Here is a 17,805-nt window from a genome sequence, read left to right on the forward strand (position 1 = left end):
CCTGCCCCTGATGGTGAATTACAACCAACAGACTCAGAGTCACTGACCTCCAGGGTCATCTAACTGCTGGATTCACAGTGCCCTTGACAACAGCCTCAACGAAGAGCCAAGTAACCTTTTCTTGAACACCTCCATGATGGGGACTTCACTGCTTAGCATGGAAGCCCATTCTCTGCTGGATGGCCTCACTGCTGGGAAGTCTTTTCTTATATGGAGCAGAGACCCACCTTCCTATAATTTCCACCCTCGTTCAGAACAAGTGTAATCCCTTCTGCACGTGAAGCCCCTCCAAATACTTTAAGAATGACGGATGTCTCCTGTAAATCTTTCATTCTTCTGGCCACATATGCCCAGTTCTTTCAAACCTTTCTCATACAACATGGTTTCTAGAAGGCCCCCCTTCCTCGGGACATCTATGGTTTGGGAGTGACCCTCTCAGAAAAGTGGGGTGCTCAAAATGTCCTCCGAAGGAGATCCGACCACAGCATGGGGGAAGGCCTCACCTGTCAGGCAGAGGTTGGGTAGCCTTTTGTGGGTGATGTTGTAGAGGGAGTCCCCTCTTCTTTGCCCCCGCAATGGAGGGTGAGTAGAATGTTCAGGTGGTGGCTTCCTCGTTTATGCCCTGGGCGGGATGGGATTGGCCTCTCAGCTAAGGTCAATGGCCTTTCCATGCCTCAGCCCTACTTCCCTCCCAGAAGTCCCCTGCCCAGCTCTCCCTGGCCCATATTCCAAATGCCAGGCTGCTTTGCAGACCAGAGTCTGCACTGGTGATGTCATCCCTGGTGATGACCTCAGAGAAGCACTGGAATGGGCCACCCACCGCAAACTAGGTTATGGAGGGACTGCTTGTGGCTCCCCAGAACTGCCTCAGGAATGGCCCTCGAAGGGGCCAGGGTGGATTTCCATTTCCCAAGCCTCTCCAGACCATGTGGCTGCTGTATGAGCATGAGCTGCCCTGGGAAGCCAGGCTCTTCCTGGTGCTGGGCTTATCCGTTTCAGAGAACTCTCCCCTTGTGAACATGGCCATCCGTCGGTGTTGGTGTCCCCATCTGTCCCAGAGCTGCCAAAATCACCTTCCCAAGGCAGATCTTCCTGTGGCCCTTCTCTGCTCAAACGGCTGTTGTCTCCAGGATCAAATATAAACTCCTGAGACTGATGCCTGAGGTCTCTCAGGACCTGGCTCAAGCCTGTCTTTGGAGAGTTCTTACTGCTCTTTCATGCTCTCCGCATTCTGGGTGATGTGGATGCCAGCCCAGACACCCAACCTTGACAAGCCATCTCCTGCTTCTATGAATGTGCGGGTGGTCATGCCCTCCCCTTCCCCATGCTGAGCACTACCTTCCTCCTCATCTGCCTCTTCCAGAACCCTTCTCTTTCTGCTCTAGGGCCAGGTATGGCGCCTCCCTTCCATTAAGCCTTCCCTGCTCTGCCCTTCCTCCTTGGCAAAAATGTTGTTCTCTTCCTCCTCCAGTTCATCCAAAGCACTTTGGATTTGTTCCATGTATTATACTCCTTATCAGCACCCTTCCCTGCTTCTCTTTCCCAGTAAGACTGGAAGCCATGTTCATCAAATGGGAATTTCTGTGGATAATAATGAAGTCTTGTGTCATGGAACCCGTAGAAGGAAATCATAATGACCTCTCCAACCCAGATCACACACCCTGGACACCTAATTAAGACCCAAAACTCTAGGCTTGCCAGGACATAGTTGTCTGGGAATCAAAGGCCAGAGGGAATGCCTGTTCTCTGCTCCACTGGACTGGGCTGGTGGGTTTCACTGAACCAAGTGAAAGTCAAGGTTGCCAGAGCCAGCAGGTAATGAGGGAGCTGCCTCTCCTCCCCGAAAGACTGGTTGGTCTGCTGGTTCAAGTATTTGGCTCAGGAGGAAAATGGCCCCTCTCCTGGATGCTGAGTTGGGATCATACGTTCCTGGAGAGGACCCAGAGATGGCCAGGAGGGGTGGGGAGGGGAATTCCTCTTGTCCATCCTGCCCCTCCCACCCCCACCCCCTGCCCTGGGACCTCTCCCAGGCTCCTTCAGGCTTTCTCAAACTTCTCACCCCCCCCCCCCCAGACTTGCCAAGGCAAAGATCGTTACGACCTGAGATGCAGAACTGGAAGGAGCTTAGAGAGCCCTTTAGAGTCCCAACCCATGCATCCTCAGAGGAGGAAACTGAGGGCCTCAGGGGATTCGGTTCCAGGTCCCCAGACTCTCCTTCTAGTCCTCTTTCCAACACACCGTTCTGCATTTGTATTCCAGCCTTTGTGTGACTCCCGTGTGACCAGGGGTGGCCAGCCAGCCTCTGCCCCCTTGTTTTTGCCATTCTGAAATGGGAACCTTGCTTCAGTTGCCCCATCTCAAGAAGGAGCTGACCTGAAGAGTTTGGAAGACACAAGGAAAAAGTTGTGGCAAGGTGACCACGGGCTGAGGCCTGAGCTTCCTCCTGGTTCCAGCCCTGAGCCCCCATTCTCTCCTCTGCCCAGGTGAGCCCAGCCATAGCAAGAAATTCAAGTCCTTCAGAGACCATCTGGGATGCCCAGGCACTGCCACTTCCACCGATGCCACTGCTGATCTCAGGGACTCCAGAGGGCTCATGGGGAAGGGCAAGCATGCCTGGCACACCCAGGCAGCACCACCTCCACTGATGCCACTGCTGATTTCAGGTGGGTGTCCTGCCTCCAGCAGGTTCATGGGGAAGGTCATGCATGCCTGGGACGCCCAGGCAGCGCCACCCCCCCAATCTCGGGTGGGTGTCCTGCCTCCAGTGGGCTCATGGGGACTGTCATGTGTGGGCAGGTAATCCATCACCACCACGATAAGGAGCAGGGAAAGGCAGGCCTCGAGGGAGGTCTCGGAACCCTATGCAAAAGGCAGCCCAGGCCTGGGAAATGGGTCATGTGTCTGCGTGCACACGTGTGCATGCTGCGTATGTTGTATATGTGTATGTACACATGGACATGCATGCTTGTGGTAATCGAGGTACCAGGGGACCATCTACAAAGCCTGGCAGACACCACAGGGAGGAAGGGCTGCCTCCCAGTGCCCAGAGACAAAGCCCGAAGGGGTGGCTGCACCAGCTTCTCCATGCCCCTCTCCAGCTCAGACCCTGCCTCCTGCTCAGACTGGAGAACTAGCTTTGGCTGGTGAGCCGTGCAGGGCAACGGGGCCACAGAAACAGCTTGCTCCACCCTTAGAAACAGAGACCAGGACAGCAGCAGCAGCAGGAGGCTTCACCAGGGCAGCTAGATGGATAGAGCACTGACCTTGGCGTCAGGAAGACCTGCATTCAAATCCGGCCTCAGACACTTGACACTTACTAGCTGTGTGACCCTCAGCAAGTCACTGAACCCTGATTGCCTCACCAGAGAAAAAAAAAGGCATCGTTCAGGGAGTTTAAAGTTCTGCAAAGCAACATCCATCTTACTGTATTTGCTTTTCCATCGAGGCAGAGGGTGGGATAGTGAGTAGAGCCCTGGACTTAGAAGTCAGAAAGGAAGACCTGGGTTCAAACCCTGCAGGGGTACTTATTAGCTCAGTGCCCAGGCAAGTCGCCTAGCCTTGGTTTCCCTGCTTGTAAAATGGAAATAACACCCAGAGTTGATATGAGAACCAACTGATGTAGCACATGTAATGGCTTAGCAACCTGAAAGCACTATATGTCATATTATTCATGATTATTACTTAACATTCATTATGTGTTTAACTCAAGACAGAACGGTAATCAAGGGGACCGCAGAGCATGTGTGACCTGTGTATGTGTTTACGTACATGAATGTGTACTGTTTGTATAAATTGTGTGTGTGGGGGGTGGGGGGGCTGGGAGATTTCTAATGCATGGGGCTGGCCAGTCCCCAGCTCAAAGGCCTTCCCCTTTCTGGACTCCACATTCCTCTTCCTCACACACTCCTTGTTTCAGCCATCCTGGCCTCGCTTGCTGTCTTGCACACAAGACATCCTCCCACCTCCCCACCTTTGCTTATACTGTCCCACATGCCTGCAGTGCTTTCTCCTTCCTCCCCACCCCTGTCCCCGGTTCTCTTGGGTCACTACCTAGGTTCGTCCTGATTCTCCCACTCCCTCTCCCCTGCCTCCCAGTCATTACTTTGTGTTAAATTTCTATATAATTTGTGTTTATCTCTGCACACGTCGCTTCCCTCAGGAGGATATAGACTCCTCAAAAGCAGGGTCTGTCTTGCTTTTGTCTTTAAAAGCCAATCCAGCAACAAGCATTTATTAGGTCCCTCTTAAATATACGGGCAGGGTGCTATGTGTTGGGGAGCTAACAACTAAAGCATCCATTCTCTCAGAAGTCAAACGCTTCCACATACGAGCATCTACCCAATAAATAAGGGACAGGCATTAGGAAGATGGCTCTTGAACTGTGCTTTGGGGAAGTTGAGGGACTCCAAGGGCAGAGGAGAGGAGGGGGAAGCTCGATCCAGGCATGGGGAAGCCTGAACAAACGCCTGGAGCCTGGAGATGGACTGTTGTGTGTGAGTAACCACCAGGAGGCCCATTTAGCCAGCCCTTAGAGCCAGGGAAGGGGAGTCACACCCAGAAGCCTGGAAGAGGTGGGTTGGTCAGATCATGAAGGGTTCCAAACAGCAGAACCGTATTTGTCATTAGCTGGAGACAACAAGGAGGCCAACTGAGGAGGGGAGTGACGGCGGCTGAACCTAGCTGGAGTCATAGACACTTCCTCTAAAAGACAGGGTACCAACAGGTCTTTGAGACCGTCCCTGAGGGGCTCCAATGTTGACACTGGTTCTTGTGCAGTCGAGGCAATCTCTGCAAAGACATGGGAGACACCACTTGGGTGGCACAATGCGATGGCCCTTCTTGCCGAGGCTGTTCCACCGATCAGTCCACAAAGATCACCACTGTTCAGATGATCTGCAACTTAAACACCAGTGCCCAGCCTCTCCTCCTGCTCTGGGTTTTCACGACCCTGCTCTGGCCTCAGTCTCCTCGGGGGTGTCTGCCCTCTCCCGTCTATCACCCTCTAACTCGGGGTGTATCCCAAGGTTCAACCGTAGCCTTCTCTCCTCTGTCTATAACCTCATGAGCTCTTATGGATCGATTGAACAGCAGGTGCCCTGCTAAGCCAGATGCAGCATGATGGAGCCCACCTATTAAAGTCAGTTGTGAGATTCTGTAGCAAGACTGTGAAAAACTTTAAATGCCAACCCATGTTTGCTTTTCATCCATGGGAGATTAATGAGGAATGACCTGGCCAAACCTGAGGTTTGGGGGGGATTATTTTAGTAGCTGTACAGAGGAGAGATTAGAAGCAGGCAGGCCCATTGGGTGGCTGGTGCAAGGTAACCTGAGAAGTGACAGGCCTGAAGTAGGGTGGTGGCCGTATGAATGGATGCAAGGGGGGGAGGATGTCAGATGAGTTATGGAGAAGGTTGAATCCATAAGACCTGGCAACCAATCACACACTGCGGGTACAGAGAGGGAAGAGTTGACTATGACCCAACATTTATGATTCAGCAAAGGTGGCTCAGGAATGGTCAGTCATGTAGACGACAGGACGGGGCAGGGACAGCGAGCACAGGTGAGGATCTTGGGCTCACCTGGTGTTTTAGGAGCGGCAGACAAGTATTAAGGCCAAGTGGGAGACCCAACAGAGGGCCTGGGATCCCTGGCCACACCACGGCCAGGCCGCTAGGCTAGTCTCATTTCTATGACAGAGGTGATGTGTGGGAATGTGAATGGGAGGTGGAGGAGGTTTGAGTAATCTCCATTTTAGGCCAGCTTCTGAAAGAAGGCTATAAGGAGGTAGGGGCAGGTGCTGGGTGATTATAAATACCAGTTTGGTGGGAAGTAATAGGATGAGGCTGGAAATGAAGGTCCCTGATCCTGTGTTTAGATGTCAAAGGGACATTTTTTTTTCCTTTTTTACAGATGAGGAAGCTGAGGCCAAGAAAATGTGATTAAGGTCACAGAGACAGAGACTGGATCTGAAGCCTGGTTGTGGCCCCAAATACAGTGGTTTCCAATAGGGAAGTCTCAAATGTCAGGATCAGCCAATTCAGCCGGCAGTGAGCCCTGAAGTAGTAGCATAAAGACTTTCCCTTCCTTTGCTGACTCATCCTCCACCCCACGCCCCCTGCTCACACAAAGTATGAGGATAGACTGCAATGGGAAAGGGCTTAGAGGCAGAAAGTCCAGTTAGGAGGCGACGGATGGCTGTAGCCTGACCAAGAGTGGTCGTCACAGACGGGGGGGGATGCAAGAGACTTCCGAGGTCAGACAGGAACTTACAACTGATTAGATTCACAGGGCAAGGGAAAAGGTGCTGAGAGCAAGAAATGTCAAGGTTACAAGCATGGGTTACTGGGTGGTTCAGTTAGGAGCTCCTTTTGTTATGCTAACTTTGAGGTTCTAGCAGGACACTTAATGAGAACTACCCAGCAGATAGGTGGAAAGAGTTCTGGTTACCTGTACCTGCTCTCAGGTAAAGAGATTACCAATGCAGTTGTATAAAGATGACTTAATGTGAGAAACCATGTAAAACATGCTGTAAATCAGAGAGTATGGCTGAAAGGCAGGCCCCAAGTGCCATGCTTCTCACCTGGCTTCACAGGCTGCGCTGTGGAAAACCCACCTAAATTCCAAGAACCAGGGAAAGAGGCATAGCCAAAGATCTTCAGTTCCCTGGCCTCAGAAACCCACCCGGTGACACACAGCAATGAGCATGCACTGAAAGGGCCTTCTTTCCACATGCAGGCCGGCTTCAGCCGAGCCAAAGAAAAACTGGACGCTTCACGGGGCCACCCGCTGGGCACTGAAACAGGCTGGACATGGCTCACCTTGCCAAAGTGCCCCGACCTGGGAGGTTGGGGGTAACTCGACTACTCTCTTCATTTTCACACGAGGACACAGACTCTCATGGTGAGCTTAACCCAGGGTCTTCCCCTTCCTAGCTACGAAATTCATTCTACAGTCGTGTCTCATGGCCTTGTCCGGCTTCTTTGAACACCACACTGAACGAACCCTGGGCACAATTCCTAATTTATTGCTCATACAGCCAAGGTCATCTACTCAAACTTGAAAAAGGGAGCAGGGGGAACTCGCGTGTAAAGACTCCCGGGAAATTCCCAGAGGATCCAGCAATCCCTATTCTAACACCTGAGCCTCAGCCTGGCCCCTCTCAGCGTCCGGGGCGGGGAAGGGGTAAACGAGGCACTTGTTCCAGGGCGGACTCACACCACGACTGCAAATCCTGAACGGACCGGGCGGACGGACGGCCGATGGACGGACTGACGCATGCCTCTCCCGGCTCAGAATAACGGGCCTGGATGGCGCTTTTACAAGGACGAGCATTTGACAGCTACAGAAACAGTCTTCCGGGCTGAAAGGTGCTGATGCCTGGGGAGGGCCGAGCCCCCAACAACCCTAGGGCCCCTCCCTCCCTCGGTCCGTCTGTCCAAGTCAGGGCTGAAGGTCAAAGGCGTCCAGCCGAGACCCAGGCCTGAGCCCCAAGGGGCACGGCGGTGATGGGGGAGGGGATGACAAATGATGGTGAGAAAGGGGCAGATGGCAGAGGGGGAGGGCGCTCCCTCTGGCGGGCCCCCTTCCCTGCGCCTCACTCTCCTGGCCTCCGGCCCGGGCCGTCCTTGCCCCGGGGCGGCGGCGGCGGCCGCTCCCGGAGGCCCCGGCGGAGCTCCCGGGCGAAGGTGGCCCCGAAGCGCGCGGCGCGTTCCGCCGGCCCCCGCAGGCTCCGCGTGACCTCCCGGGCCCCGAGCTGCGCCCGCAGCACCGCGAAGGCCGTGAGCTGCGCCGCGCGGCGGATGGGCCGTGACTCGGCCAGGCGCTCCACGAGCTGCTGCGTGTTGATGAGGGAGAGCAGGAGCCGCCGCAGCACCATCTTCCCGGCTCGGCCCGGAGCGGAGACAGGGAAGCACGAGCGTGAGCGTGTGCGCATGCGCGGTGACGTCGCGCGGTGCGGCCTGGTGACGTTGCACACGCCGCGCCCCCAGATTGGCCGCTGCCGCGGCCGCTTCCGCTTCCGCTTGTCCCGGAAGCCCAGCCGCCCGGCTGCCCCCACCCACCCGGCTTCTCCTCCGGAGCTCGCCCCCGCCTCGGGCCGGCGCCCCCGCCATGTCGGGCGGGCTCCTGAGCGCGCTGGACAGCGACTCCTACGTGCAGCTGGGCCAGTACCGCGACCAGCACTTCCGGGTAGGCTGGGGGCGGGGGGATGGTGATAGGCAGGGCAGGGCGGGATCCAGCCCCTTGACCGGGCGCCTCGTCCAGGCCCTCCCTTGGGGTAACTGAGGCACCAGGCCCTTTGGGCAGCAGGCGGGATCAGAACTCAGCTCCTCCCTTCCCCCACCCCCTGCTGTCTCGCCAGCCCCCGGGACCTGGAGCACGGCCTCTGCAAAAGACCCGGAGGTGGGAAATGGCGCGGCCCGAGAAACAGCCGGGAAGGCCCCTAGAGGGGCTCTCAGTAGGTTAGGGTCAGGTGCATTTAAAGGGATGAAAAGGCCGCCTTCCCTCCCCAACCGGACACTTGGTACTGATGTCTGCTAAAAGTAGCCCCAGGCTGAGAGTCAGAGGTGTTGTGTTTGAGTCCTGACTCTGCCCCCAGCTCGTGGTGACATGGTAAAGAAGCCCCTCCTCCTCTTGGACGCTCTTCCCATTAGGTTTTCAGAGCGCCCCTGGGGGTCCCTCTTCTCTCCTCCCCCTACTCCACTCCCATGGATGCAATGATCGTCTCTGTGCTGATGATCCTCAGATCTGTCCATCCTGTTCCTGCTTTTCTGCTGGCCTGGCTTCAGGCACCTCTTCAGTGGGTGTTTGGTGGCAGTAATGAAGCTAAATATGTCCGAAACGGAATCCATTGTCTTTCCCCTAAACTTCCCTTTCCTCCCAGCTTCCCTATTACTGGAAAAGGCAACACCATCCTCTCAGTCTTCCAGACTGGCAAACTGGCAGCCCTGACTCCTCACTGTCACCCCCCATATCCAAGCTGTTGCCAGGGCCTGTCAGGTTCACCTTTTTGTAGATTTCTGAAACCTTTCTGTAGATTTCACCTCTGCAGCATCTCTCCTTGATTTCACCTCTGCAACATCTGTCCTTGATTCAACCGCTGCAGCATCTCTTGTAGATTTCACCTCTGCAGCATCTCTTGTGGATTCCACCTCTGCAGCATCCCTGTAGATTTCACCTCTGCAGCATCTCTTGTAGATTTCACCTCTGCAGCATCTCTTGTGGATTTCACCTCTGCAGCATCTCCTGTAGATTTCACCTCTGCAGCATCTCTCCTTGATTTCTTCTCTGAAACATCTCTTGATTGTGCCCCTCCTCTCCTCTGACCCTGCCACCACTCTGGTCCATTCCCTCATCATCTCATACCTGGGCTATTGCAATGGCTGGGGATGGATTGGCCTGCCTCAAGCCTCTCTCCACTCCAGTCCATCTTCCATTTAGTCACCAAAATGATTTCCTGAAATATAGGTCTGATAATATCACCCCCCTTCTCAATAAACTCCAGGGGCTCACTGTTACCTCCAGGAGAAAATACAAAAAGTTCTGTTTGGCATTCAAAGCTCTTGATAACCTGACCCCTTCTTACCTTTCCAGTCTGCTTACACTTCACTCTCCTACACTCTTCAATCCAGTGACACTGACCTCTTGGCTGTTCCACAAAGAAGACTGTCCTTTCTGCTCTGAGAATTCTCTCTGGCCCTCCTTCATACCTGGAATGTTCTTCCTCCTCATCTCTGCCTTCTGCTTCCCTGGCTTCCCTTCAGGTCTCGCCCCTCTTAATGCTGGTTCCTTCCTTCTGTTGATTATCTCCAGTTTATCCTGTATACATCTTTATTTCACCGAGTTGTTTGTATGCTGCCTTCCCATTAGATTATGAGCTCTCTCTATGTCTACAGGGCTCAGCCCAGAGCCTGGCACATTGCGTATGTTAAGTAAATGCTTGATGATTTGACTGATTTCTCTTGGCCTTAGTGCTGATGAGTGCAAAGAGAGTCCTGGGTCCTGGGCCAGAGAGGCTCTGGTGCTTCAGGCCAGACTTGTGACATTGACATGTTTTCTCTGAAATTCCAGGGTGACAAGAAGGACCAAGAGAAGTTATTGAAGAAAAGCTGTACCCTGTACGTTGGGAACCTGTCTTTTTACACCACTGAGGAGCAGATCTATGAGCTCTTTGGAAAAAGTGGTGACATCAAGAAAATCATCATGGGCCTAGATAAAGTAAAGAAAACAGCATGTGGATTCTGCTTTGTGGAGTATCCTTGGGGGGGCCCTTGAGGCCTTGGATGCTGGATGAAGGCAAAGAACCACTGGCCTGTGTGTGTGTGTGTGTGTGTGTGTGTGTGTGTCTTGGAACCCCTCCCCCTTTAGAGTCACAGAGTGTGGGGGGCAGAAGAACCCCTTCAGAGCCTTTGGGTTTGGGGGCAAAACCCCTTCCTTCCTTTAGAGTCACAGGGTGTCTGCTTGGACACAGACCTTGGACAGGATCTAGGTCAAACTCCCTAATTAGTGATTGCCAAATTTAGAATCTCCACAAAATGGCTTTGGCGTGAGGCCATTTTAGTGAGTGGATCTACATTCTCTCTTGGGCCAGGCTCATTTAATTTTTAGGTGGTCCTTCTTGTTGGAAGTTCTTCCTTCTGCCATGCTTGCCTGTTTGCAGCCAGGATTGTTTCTCCTTCTGCCCCCTGGGACCGAGTCCCAGCATCTCCCTCACCTGCGGTAGCTCCCATCTTTTCCCTCTCTCTAGAGCACTACCTGAGAGTGTACACTGTACACTCCAAGTGGAAGGCAGCCCCTGAGTAACTGCAGAAACCCGTGCAGGGTTCCGAGGTGGCTCTTCCGTGTTTATGACTGTGCCGTTTGGCTGACTCCGGGGCGCCCAGGGAGCAGTGCAGTGTTGCATGCTCTGCACAGCAGTGTTCTGGCTAGTGCTGAGTGTGGTATCAAGAAGTCTGGGGTCCAGTTTTCCCAGAGGCAAGGCACTTAACCTCTCTCTGCCTAGTTTCCTCATCAGAAAAATGGGAGTTAGACTTGACAGCCTCTACAGCCCCTTCCAGTTTTTCGTCTGTGACCCTGTGTTCAACTCCAGAAGGCAGAAGCAGGAGCAGGATGTGGATGATGCAAAATGGCAGGTTTTGATTGGGCTCAGGAAAAAACTTCCTTCCCATTAGAGGTGTCACCAAAGTGGAATGGGCCAAAGAGGTAGGGGAGCAAGTCTTGCTCTTCGGAGGTCTTCGGGCAGAGGTGCTTTTGGACAGCTGGGGTCTGAATGAGAGGGGGCAGAAGGGGAGGACATGAGGGGCGCCTGAATCCCAAGGAAGGCAGAAAGAGGCAGTGCAGTGGCCTTGATGGCCAGGCACCACTGGTGAGCAGTGAGGAGCCACTGGAGCTTTGGAGTGAGGAGCGACATGGTGGATTGCTGCAGGAGGAAGATTCTGCTTGAGGCCATCAGGTCAGGCTGCTGCTAGGGAAGGCCTGGACTTGCGGGGAAGTCCTTGTCAGGGGCAGTTTGGTGTCTGTCCTTAATTTCAGGATATTCGACATCACTAGGTCCTTTGGCACGTTCCTGAACTGCAAAGTAGGGATCTGAACAGCACCTACCTCATAGAGTTGTGAGGTCAAATGAGATCATATTGTTAAAGCACTTAGCCCAATGCCTGGCACATAGTAGGTGCTAAAAATGCATGTTCCCTTCCTTCTTTCTGGGATCCCTTTTAGGCTACTAAACTTCTTTCATCAGATTTTTGTCTTAACTCACTTGGGATCTATCCATTTTGTACCTGATAAGTCACTTCTGAGTTCAGACTTTCTTTTTTTGTGTGTTCAGCTACATTTTAAAAAGTGGTTGCTTTGGACATCTTTATAGACATTTAGAGAAGTACAGCCCTCCTTTCCTTAATGCTTACCCTAAGATACTACTCCAGAGCAGATGCTGAAAATGCCATGCGCTACATTAATGGGACCCGCTTGGACGATCGCATTATCCGAACAGACTGGGACGCAGGCTTCAAAGAGGGCCGACAGTATGGAAGAGGACGATCTGGGGGGCAGGTAAGGTCCCTGAGGTCAGGCCTCACTCTGGTTTTCCCATCTGATGTTAGCTGTTTTTCTCATTCTGAAATATGGTGTCTGGAATTTGGGTTTCCATTGAACTTCAGAAGCAGTGGATAACATTTGTGTCAGCATTTTCAGTAGTTAGCTCATTACCATTGGATTGTGGTGGTTGGAGGTACTTGTAAATTAGTGCCTGACACAAACCACAGCACCCTTTTTTCTGATATTGATGAGCTGTGTATTATTTGAAAAGAACTGCACACAATTTGAACTTCGTCCCAAGGCTTTTATTTATCAAGAGGATTAGGGAGCTCTGGGGTCAATCCAGTGAGAGGCAATTGTCTTTTGGCTGCATCACAACACTTGTCTGGGTGTGATGCTAAATGAACCACATGTTCCAAAGGGACACTTGTTAAGCTGCAACTTCCCCGCCCACCTCAGTTGTTATCTATGGTTTTTGTGGTGTCTCATTCTCTCCTGGGCTGTGACAACATCTTATGCTTTTTCCTTTTGAGGTACGAGATGAGTACCGAAAAGACTATGATGCTGGCAGAGGAGGCTATGGGAAAATGTGCAAAATCAATGAGTGATGGAAGCCCCTCGTGTACAAACAGACGACGTTGGCTGGTTGACAGATCCCTGGAAAAGCAATGCTCATGTCCTGAAAACAGCTGATGTAGAACAGGCTCTCTTTGGTTTCTCTGCCTCCACACGGGAATTAAGCCCCAAACCTCTACTTGGCTTTTCCACTCTGAAAATCATTAAATGTCCGAAACTAAGCAAGTGACTGTGTTGGAGCCTTGAGGTCTGGTCAGCTTGTCCTAAGGAACAGTAACTGAGTGGCTCTGTTCATAGATTTGAAGCCATTATTGCACAGGATTAGAAGTCTCATTTTATGACTGTGTTACTTACTGTTCACAACTTGGGAGTGGTCATTTAGGGGAAAGATCCTCATGAAATTTGTATGAAATGAGTATAATGATCTGTGCTGTAGAGGCAATAGCCTATAAATGAGGAGATTTATTTCTAAGCTTTTTGAAGTTATCCCTTGTTCCCAAGGTGGCTTTTGGCTCATAAAGATACACAAGTTATTAGGGCATTCCTAAAACAGTTCTCTTGTCTCAGCATTAATGATCCAACAGACCCAGAGAGAGGGCTCTGCTCTAGTGTTCTGAATGGATGATCTAGAAAGCAATGTGTATTTACAGTCTTAAGCACCATCCCTGAGCTTTCACTGGGAAGCTGGTCCAAAGGATGTGCAAGGAAACGGGATCTTCTATGGGAAATGCCTCCTACAGACTGTAGGGAAGAAATACCAGAGGAATTCCAGAGGTTCATTTTAACTTGGAAATTGGGACAAGTGATGCTAGATCTATTGTATTTATTTTACCAGAGTGGGAAGGGAACTGGGAGGATTGAGAAGACAGCCCCAAAATCAAGGAAACAAAACCTTCCTAATGGGAAAGACTGGATAAGTTTCACTTAGAACAGATTTCCTGGTCTGTGATTTGAGGCCACACCCAAATGATAGGGTCACTCAATCAGCTTTTGCATTGCTGATAAAAGAACTGAATTCTTGTTGAATTGTGTACCTGAGATGACTCAGCTGGGACACAGTAGGAGGGTATTCACTCCAACTAGGCAGAGAGATTTACCTTTATGGCTAAGTCTGTTGGCGCATCTGCATCTATTAGGGAGGACAGATTGGAGCTCAACTGCAGAAACCCATTGTAATTCATTTAAAGAATTTTTATCAAAGAAAAATCAAGAAGGCCTAAAGTCAACCAGTAACTTGCCATCTTTTCAGTGGTCTGTGGCTTAGGACACTGGGGAGGAAAGCTCTTATGGGTAAACTTCCTTTTGCATGTTGAACTATGACCAGGTGATCAGTTGTAGAGTTTACATGAGTTGTCTTGTTTCAAGTGACCCTAATGTGTACATTGTGATGTGGGTTGAACCATATCCATGTCTTAACTATGAACAGGGCTTTGGGTTTGCAAACGCCATAACAGTCTGGCAAGGAACGGTCACATGCTGGCTAGAGAAGAGGGTGCTTTTCTCACACCCATGGAAAGCTTGGCCTTTTTTTTTTCCCTATTGTTTTCTTACAGGATAGTTTTAGTTGTATATTTTATTTCATTCTGTGATAAATAGAAAGGTTGAATCTTAACAAGAATTTTAGAAGGAACCATGCTTTCTCTCACGAATTACTTGGCCAGGTCCCCTTCCAATAAAGGTGTAACCATCCCTCCATCCTTCGTTGTCTGTGTGCTGCCATTCCTCTACTTCAAAACAGGTGGGAAGGAAGTGGTCAAAGTGGAATGAGGAAGGGCATGTTCTGCACAGTCTCCAGCGTGTTTGTGGCCTTGCTCCCTGAGCGATGCCTGCTGCGGCAATGGCCAGTCTACTCGCCCACCTCAGGGATGTCAGCCTTGTCAGTCCTCACCTCCCTCTGTAGGCAGATGACAGGACCACCACCTGGATTAGGTGGAGCCACCTCACAAAATGTGCAAAGCAGTGAAGAACCTTATGTTTCTTGTTTTTTTAATGCCTTAGGAAACCTCAGAAGGGTTTTGTACTTATCTTAGGAATAAGAGTGTAGAGAGAAAGTGGATTGGGCTAGATACTGATCCCAGAGAATCGGTCAGACGGGGCAGCAGTGAAGGAAGGCCTGTCCCCAGGGCCTGCAGAAAAAGAGGCTGACCAGAGTGCCAGGAGAGAAAGGTCCTTATTCTCTATGTAGCAACAAGAGCCGTACTCCCAGCCCCAATCATCTGCAGACTTATAGCTAGGTGAGCCTGTCTTCATATTCAGCTGTGGGAGACGGGGGTTTGGGGAAGGGCTAGGGGAGGGTGCTGCCGGAAATAGGGACATTTCCCCTAGAAGCCTTGTTAGAAATGTGGAAGTTCTGTGGTTCAGCCAGGTAGAGATGGGTTTATAAATGAAATCCTAGCTAAGGGTTGAAAGACTGACATGAGAGCCCCAAGTCCACGGCCAGCTTCCTGCCCCTACCAATTATGAGGTGAGTAGCTTTGGCCACTGTCTCTTGGTACTCCAGCACTTGTCACGCTGGGTTTGTGGCGTGGTGCGCTGCAGCAGCAGGAAAAGCTCCTGATCTGTGGTTGGGAGGAGGGTCACCTTCCTCATCTCCGCATTTTCTTCATGGTGTCAGGCTCTTGTCTCCCTTGTTTTCTTAAAACACTGTATTTCTCTTTTGTTCCCCATCCTTCCTACCTTGTGTTACACCATAAGGACTTCTGTGCCTTGGAAATAGTAGGCACTTAATATTGCCTGAACTGAATTAATGTTTTCCCAAATCATGAAACAAACTTAGACCAAGAAGCCTTCTTGTTTTACAGGCGAGGCTCTGAAAGGTGACGGAATGTGCCCGAGGTCACATGGATGACCCTGAGTGGCAGTCACCTGCCTCAGTAGAGGTTTTGCATTTCTCAAGAACTCTGAGGCAGGACTGTTAATCCATCTAGGGTGGTCTCTACTGGAACTTCTGGCATGTTCCACATCTGACTCCATTAAAGGCGTTTGGTTTTCAGCTAGCTTTTGCCCGAACAGATTTTCTGAAGTCACTGTAAGAACCCAAGATTACTCTGTCCATCAGTTCATATTGCTACAATCACCAGCGTCCACTTAGGTTTACTGACTGTTCATTAGTGACCCTTTTATTAAAGTGCCACTGAAAAGTTCTCCCTGCACAGTGTTACCCAACACAAAAGGACACATATTTATAAAGTCATTAGTTTATTACTCAAAAATATTTTACTAAGTTCCCCCCCCAACATTTCACTTTTTACTACATGTTTGATATTGGAATTTTACATCATCATCGCCTTTATCTACAGTATGTATAGTTTTGTCTGATTCACTGGGTAAAAATCCTTTTCTGTGAAGACCAAGCACCCGCAAATGGACCTTTCCAATTTTCCAGTCTCTGTGAAGCAGCTTCTTCCCCTGAAGGCCTTCTTTGCCTCTTCCTTATCCACTGTCAATTCACGATTATTCTCCTCCTGGGGCACCACTGCCCATCTAGCTTTGAGGTTCTCAGAATGAAGCTGTAAGCAGAATGGGAAGTTGCCTTTTTGTTCCCTCCCCACACAAGCAGTCCAGCAGGACAGGTACCATTCTCCTCTGATCCAGGGAATGCCTGACCGAACCCCATTCTGAAAGGGCAGCCAAGCTTCTGCTGTCGCTAGTCTAGCAACGAAATGGAGAGCAAGCCACATGTCTGGCTCCAACTACGGCTTTTCTCACCTTGGCTCTAGTGTGGCAATTCAAGGACCCCAGAACCCCCTATTTAAAATAAGGAGAAGGAGCACGACAAAGTCAACAGGAGGTGTTTTGGGGATTCTTCTCCCCAGTGTACCCTCTCCATGGGCTTAAATGAGAGCTGGTTGTACAGAGCTTCCGTGAGCGAAACACTGAACTAAGAGTGGCTGAGTTTCACTGTCTTCCCTATGGATTTATCGCAGGCAAGCTCGGGGGCAGAATCACGGTGGCCAGCCTGGCTGCTCAGAGCACACCTGCCTTCTCAGTGTGCGCTAAGTGCCGCTGCTGCCGCGATACAAAGCCTGCACAAACACGGATCGACCCGAGCAAGAGAGCCTCGGAAGGCATTTCAAGGCCGGCTTCCCGCTGGGAGTCTACTTCAGAACAGCTGTGCCGGCGGGGAACACAGACCGCTAACACATCAGGAGGATGAGGGACACTGTTCTAATCCAGGTCACTGACCTAGTGAGTCAATACACCCACATAGAAGCTGGCAGAATCTAAGTGATGGCGAGGGCTGAACAACCAGGCAAACAAAGCCCTCCTCCATGGCCACGAGTGTCTAACACTCAGCCAAATGTCCTCGCTCTCCTCAACACCGGAATCCAAAATCTTTGGTGGCACGTGTGCTACTTAGTGGAAAAGAAAAAGTCATCTGTCCTGGTAGAGTCCCCTGTCACTGGGGTCTTCGAGTTCATTTTCCCTAAAGGCACACCTTGTGAACAGTGTGGTGGGCATTTCCCACGTAATGGCCAAGAACAGCCTGGCATCTGCTCCAGTCATGCCAGAATGGCTCTGTACTGCCCTTCTCAAGGCTGGAACTGTAGAGGAGGCTTTTGGAGGGCTCTGGGTTGGAGGGTAAAATAGGCCTTCTGGACTATCCAATGGTCATGCTTTGGTTTAGCCAACAAAGAGGCTTGGGGTATGAGAGCAAAACCTTCCCCACAGAAACTGTTGTGAGTGCTGAAAAGCTATAAGTAGATATGAGAGTGGGGGGCAAACACACGGGGGAGGCTGGAAGGCAAACCAAGATTGACTCAGCACAATTTGTTACACTGATTAATAAAATGTCCTTCTTTTCCTGATGCTGACATCACCCTCCTTGCAGCCTGGCAGCACCCACGAGGCTCTCTCTACCAGGCCCATGCCCCACACTCTGCTGACGTGGGATCTTTCCTGGGACAAGACCCGACTGGAGATGGAACAGATTCCAATGTAAACCACTGGGGTGATGGTGCTAGGGACAAGTGCCCCTGGTCCATGGCAGCCCTGGGTATAAGCTGTTAGGAGAGACTGCTTTGGCTCCCCCCACCCCTTCAGGTGCACCTTGTGGGGATGTTAAACTGCATTATTTTGTTCATTTTCAACACCCGATGCACACCTGGGGCATGAATTCAAGTATAATCTGGAATTTACTTAGCACTTTTCTATACAAACTTCTGGGTATCTATACACACACACTGGACTTGTTTT

At 51.2% G+C, this 17,805-nt stretch overlaps 2 protein-coding genes across 2 annotated transcripts; one reads left to right on the forward strand and one right to left on the reverse strand.

Annotated features, from left to right (window-relative positions):
* Nucleotides 1–7,004: 7,004 nt before the first annotated feature.
* On the reverse strand, nt 7,005–7,958 carry NCBP2AS2 (NCBP2 antisense 2 (head to head)). Its single transcript, XM_078147454.1, has one exon. It carries the CDS (start codon nt 7,931–7,933, stop codon nt 7,595–7,597), a length of 339 nt encoding a protein of 112 aa, XP_078003580.1. The 5' UTR covers nt 7,934–7,958; the 3' UTR covers nt 7,005–7,594.
* Nucleotides 7,959–8,025: 67 nt separating this feature from the next.
* Nucleotides 8,026–14,304, forward strand: NCBP2 (nuclear cap binding protein subunit 2). The gene is made up of 4 exons (XM_020988961.2): nt 8,026–8,187; nt 10,069–10,250; nt 11,910–12,048; nt 12,567–14,304. Exons 1-4 carry the CDS (start codon nt 8,110–8,112, stop codon nt 12,639–12,641), a joined length of 474 nt encoding a protein of 157 aa, XP_020844620.1. The 5' UTR covers nt 8,026–8,109; the 3' UTR covers nt 12,642–14,304.
* The last annotated feature ends 3,501 nt before the right edge of the window (nt 14,305–17,805 follow it).

Source organism: Phascolarctos cinereus, unplaced genomic scaffold (assembly GCF_003287225.1).
Source record: "Phascolarctos cinereus isolate Bilbo 61053 unplaced genomic scaffold, phaCin_HiC Scaffold_7;HRSCAF=346, whole genome shotgun sequence".
NCBI lineage: Eukaryota > Metazoa > Chordata > Mammalia > Diprotodontia > Phascolarctidae > Phascolarctos > Phascolarctos cinereus.

Coding starts and splice junctions, on each gene's coding strand:
- NCBP2AS2 (XM_078147454.1), bottom strand. CDS start 7,933: ATGCGCACACGCTCACGCTCGTGCTTCCCTGTCTCCGCTCCGGGCCGA.
- NCBP2 (XM_020988961.2), top strand. CDS start 8,110: ATGTCGGGCGGGCTCCTGAGCGCGCTGGACAGCGACTCCTACGTGCAG. Junction 10,251..11,909: donor TGTGGATTCTGCTTTGTGGA/GTATCCTTGGGG, acceptor GCTTACCCTAAG/ATACTACTCCAGAGCAGATG. Junction 12,049..12,566: donor GAGGACGATCTGGGGGGCAG/GTAAGGTCCCTG, acceptor TTTCCTTTTGAG/GTACGAGATGAGTACCGAAA.